Here is a 5,385-nt window from a genome sequence, read left to right as displayed (position 1 = left end):
GAAACTATTGGCTTCATGGGGGCGGCAGGGTGCAGCATTGGAAAGAGAGAACCAGGGAATCCCAGCTAAGTCATCATTGGTGGAATATATAAACACACACACAAACGTGCAGACATGCATGCACTCATACATATGCATTCACATGCTCATATGTACATATGCCCTTGCACACATGCACATGTATACATGTGCACACCCACACATGTCCATAGGCATACACACAAGCACACATGCTTACACACATAGGCAACCTTGCCTTTGCATCTCTGGTGTTCATGGGCTGGCAGCTGCCTATCTCCCTACTCCAATGTACCATTCTCTGCCACAGCCCTCTAGTCTGCAGGCTGAATGGATATGATAGCCTCCTCTGCCACTACACTCCCAATTAAAAAAAAACAAAAAACTGGCTATGGGTTTGATCCTTCTCTACCTTCTCTTTATCAATTATATTGTTCTACTTGTACCATCAAGTGGAGTTCCACTGGGTAGACTGGATGATCTGATATCACTCCATAGTGTCACTACCCATTTGGCCCTGTCTTTTCATAATTTATTGTTACCTTGGAGCTTGGGCCTTGGGAGCTATTGTGAGGAAGACTCAGAGCTTCATACCTAGGTTTAGCACTTGTTGCATAGTTATTTGGCTTATAATAGTGTGCTTCTTCCCCCTTACGGTTGTCTACAAAGGGAAGTCAATAGGAGGAAGAGTTCAGCCATTCCTACACCATGAAGTCACTCTTAGAAATGTAGTAAACATGCTCATTTGAACCCCTGACTTTTTGTAGCTTGGACAAATATTTCTGTTTCTAAGGCAAACATTTCTTCCACAACCATTTTTGTGAAGCTTTTACAGGGTTGGTTTTTTTTTTAATTTTATTTTGATTAATTTGTTCTAGTTTTTTTCTAACCTCACAACAACATCCTCCAGTCTTCTGGAGCTTTTGGGAAAATGGCACTAGCAGCCATAAAAAGAACTGAGTTTGAATTCTGATTCTGTAACATATGATATGATTTTAGGAAAGGGAATGAACAGTAATCACCCTCAGGGGTCATGGAGGATTGAGCAACAGAATTCAGATGCAAGAGTGCTATAAACAATAGTCACACCTAGGCTTGCTTATTGTTATTGATCTTTAATAACAATTATTATTGCTCATTATAATTCTCACTTGAGGTGAAGCAACTATGTTTTGGAGCTGACCTTCTGGAATCTATCAAGATAGGCCTTGTGCTATCCCACAGAGAGGGCATGATTTTGGTTGGGTTATTGGCTCATTTGAGTAATGACTTCACTTTAACTGATCACCTCTCTTTATAAAGACTTAAGAAAGAACTCAGGCACACAAAAATAAAAATGGCTACAAACAATAATAACTTTAAACGTAAATGGACTAAATGCTCCAATCAAAAGACATTGAGTGAGTGAATGGATAAAAAAACATGACCCATATATATGCTGTCTACAAGAGACCCACCTCAGAACAAGGGACTCACACAGACTGAAAGTGAAGAGATAGAAAAATATCTTTCAGGCAAATGGAAATGGAAAGAAAAAAAAAAAAGCTGGGGTAGCAATACTTATATCTAACAAAATTGATTTCAAAGTGAAGATCATAATAAGAGATAAGAAAGGCCACTTCATAATTCTAAAGGGATCACTACAATAGGAGTGTATAACCCTGATAAACATATATGCACCCAATGCAGGAGCACCCAAATACATTAAAAAAAAAAAAAAAAAAAAACAAGGGAAAGATTGACAACAATACAATAATAGTAGGGGACTTTAATACACCACTGACATCACTGGATAAATCCTCTAGACAAAAAAATCAGCAAAGAAACAGCAATTCTAAATGATTCACTAGATCAGATGAACTAAATTGACATTTTCAGAATATTTCACCCCAAATCCATGGAATATATGTTCTTCTCAAGTGAACATGGGAGATTTTCAAAAAATAGACCACATATTGGGTCACAACCAAAGTATCCCCAAACTCAAGAAGATTAAAATCATATCAAGCATTTTCTCAGACCATTTCAGCATAATATTAGAAATAAACTATAATAAAAACAGACCCAAAAATTCAAACACTTAGAAACTAAATAGCATGCTATGAAATAGTGATTGTGTTACTAAAAAGATCAAAGAAAAAATTAAAAACATCTTGGAAACCAATGACAATAAAAACACAACAATCCAAAATCTATGGGACACAATGAAAGCAGTCCTGAGAGGGAAGCTACAGGCTTACCTAAAAAACAACAACAACAACAAAAAAAAACCAACAACAAGAAAAAAATGGTAATAAGTCATCTGACTCTACAACTCAAAGAATTAGAGAGGGAGCAACAAGAAAAGCCCAGAGTTAGCAGAAGGAAGGAGATAATAAATATCAGAGCAGAAATAAATGACATGGAGACAAAAACAAAAACAAGAAAACACACACACACACACACACACACACACAATACAAAAGACAATGAAACCTAGAGGTGGTACTTTGAAAGGACAAAGAAGATTGATGAACCTCTAGCCATCTTGCCAAGAACCAAAGGGAGAGGATGAAAATAAACAAAATCAGAAATGAAAGAGGCAAAATAACAACAGACTCCACAGAAATACAAAGGAATTTAAAAAATACTATGGACAGCTCTTTCCCATTTTGCAAGATGGCTGGTGAAAAGAAAACCGAGAAGCTGGATACTAAAGAGAAGAAGCCTGATACTAAGGAGAAGAAGCCAGACACTAAGGAGAAGAAATCTGAAGCCAAGAAGGCTGATGCCGGTGGCAAGGTTAAGGCCCCTAAGAAGGGGAAGCCGCACTGCAGCCGAAACCCTGAACTCGTCAGAGGAATCGGCAGATATTCCCGGTCGGCTATGTATTCTCGAAAGGCCATGTACAAGAGGAAGTATTCTGCCCCTAAATCCAGGATTGAAAAGAAAAAGGAGAAAGTCCTTGCTACTGTCACAAAACCAATTGGTGGCAACAAGAATGGTGGTACCCGAGTGGTTAAACTCCTCAAAATGCCTAGATATTATCCTACTGAAGATGTGCCTCGAAAGCTATTGAGCCATGGCAAGAAGCCCTTCAGCCAGCACGTGAGGAGATTGCAGGCCAGCATCCCTCCTGGGACCGTCCTGATCATTCTTACTGGGTGCCACAGAGGCAAGAGGGTGGTTTTCCTGAAGCAGCTGAGCAGTGGCTTGCTACTTGTGACTGGACCTCTGGCCCTCAATCGAGTTCCTCTTCGTAGAACACACCAGAAATTTGTCATCGCCACCTCCACCAAAGTTGATTTCAGTGGTGTGAAAATCCCCAAACATCTCACCGATGCTTACTTCAAGAAGAAGAAGCTGCGCAAGCCCAAACACCAGGAGGGTGAGATCTTCTACACAGAGGAGAAATATGAGATTACAGAACAGCGCAAGGTTGACCAGAAAGCTGTGGACTCTCAAATTCTGCCAAAAATCAAAGCTGTCTCTCAGCTCCAGGGTTACCTCCGCTCTACGTTCGCTCTCACCAATGGGCTTTATCCTCACAAACTGGTGTTCTGAATTTCTTATAAGAACCCAATTAAATAACTGATATGTTTAAAAAAAATACTATGGACAATTCTATTCTAATAAACTAGACAACCTAGAGGAAATGGACATATTCTGAGAAAAATACATCCTTCCAAAACTTAATCAGGAAGATTCTAAAAATCTCAATAGGCCAATAACTATGGAAGAAATTGATGTAGTCATAAAAAAGCTTTCAGTAAACAAAGCTCAAGGCCAGACTTCTTCACAGGGGAGTTCTACCAAACATTCAAGGAAGAACTAAAACCTATCCTCCTCACATTATTCCAAAAAATTCAAGAGGAAGGAACACTTCCAAGCTCATTCTATGAAGCCAGCATCACCCTAATACCAAAACCCGATAAAGACAACACAATGAAAGAGAATTACAGAACAATATCCTTCATGAACATAGATGCCAAATTCCTCAACAAAATTCTAGCAAATTGGATCCAACAGTACATCAGAAAGATCATACACTATGACCAAGCAGGATTTATCCTGGGGATGCAAGGATGGTACAATAACTGCAAATCAATAAACATGATACATCACATTAACAAACTGAAAGATAAAAATTACCTAGTCATATCAATTAATGCAGAAAAAGCTTTGGACAAAATCCAACACCCTTTCTTGATAAAAACTCTCAACAAGGTGAGAATAGAAAGATCATCCCTCAACATAATAAAAGCCATATATGACAAACCCACAGCCAACATCATACTCAATGGACAAAAACTAAAACCATTTCCCCTAAGAACAGGAACAAGACAGGGATGTCCACTCTCACCGTTCCTGTTTGATATAGTATTGGAAATACTAGCAATTGAGATCAGATAAGAAGAAGAAATAAAAGGCATCCAATTTGGAAAAGAAGAAGTAAAACTGTTCTTATTTGCAGATGACATATACTGTCCATAGAAAACCTTAAAGACTCCATCAAAAAATTATTAGACTTAATAAATGAATTTGGCAATGTAGCAGAATACAAATTAATGCCAAGAAATTTATGGCATTTCTATATACCAATAATGAATAATGAACTTACAGAGAGACTAATAAAGCAATCCCATTTAACATTGCATCAAAAAAATTAAGATACCTAGGAATAAACTTAACTAAGGAGGTAAAAGACCTCTAAGTGGAAAACTACAGGACACTGAAAAAAGAGATAGAGAAATATGTAAACAGATGGAAGAACATACCGTGTTCATGGTTTGGTAGAATAAACTTCATAAAAATGTCCATACTATCCAAAGCAATCTATAGATTCATTGCACTCCCCATTAAAATACCAATGGCATATTTCACAGACCTAAAACAAACTTTCCAAAAATTCATCTGGAATAAAAAAAGACCCTGAATCAACAAAACAACAAGAAGGCCTACGGTGTGGGAGAATATATTTGCAAATAATACCACTGATAAAGGTTTAATCTCCAACATTTACAGACAGCTTATACAACTAAATAAAAGGAAGATGGAAGATCCAATTAAAAAATGGGCAATGGACCTAAATAGAATATTTTCAAAAGAAGACAGAAGGAAGGCCAAAAGGCATATGAAAACTTGCTCAAAGTCACTAATTGTCCGAGAGGTGCAAATCAAAACAACAATGCGGTACCATCTCACACCTGTCAGAATGGCCAACATCAACAAATCAACAAACGACAAGTGTTGGCGAGGTTGTGGAGAAAAAGGAACCCTCGTGCACTGCTGGTGGGAATGCAGACTGGTGCAACCACTGTGGAGAACAGTGTGGAGTTTCCTCAAAAAACTGAAAATGGAACTCCCATTTGACCCAGTAATCCCACT

At 38.1% G+C, this 5,385-nt stretch overlaps 1 protein-coding gene across 1 annotated transcript; it reads left to right on the top strand.

The window, feature by feature from the left end:
- Positions 1–2,663: 2,663 nt before the first annotated feature.
- Positions 2,664–3,607, top strand: LOC311615799 (large ribosomal subunit protein eL6-like). The gene has a single exon (XM_084871228.1). It carries the CDS (start codon positions 2,677–2,679, stop codon positions 3,559–3,561), a length of 885 nt encoding a protein of 294 aa, XP_084727354.1. The 5' UTR covers positions 2,664–2,676; the 3' UTR covers positions 3,562–3,607.
- The last annotated feature ends 1,778 nt before the right edge of the window (positions 3,608–5,385 follow it).

Source organism: Pipistrellus hanaki (genome assembly GCF_964339955.1).
Source record: "Pipistrellus hanaki genome assembly, chromosome: X".
Classification (NCBI taxonomy): domain Eukaryota; kingdom Metazoa; phylum Chordata; class Mammalia; order Chiroptera; family Vespertilionidae; genus Pipistrellus; species Pipistrellus hanaki.
The sequence above is the reverse complement of the archived record's forward strand: the minus strand, read 5'-3'. Positions and strand labels throughout refer to the sequence as shown.

Coding starts and splice junctions, on each gene's coding strand:
- LOC311615799 (XM_084871228.1), top strand. CDS start 2,677: ATGGCTGGTGAAAAGAAAACCGAGAAGCTGGATACTAAAGAGAAGAAG.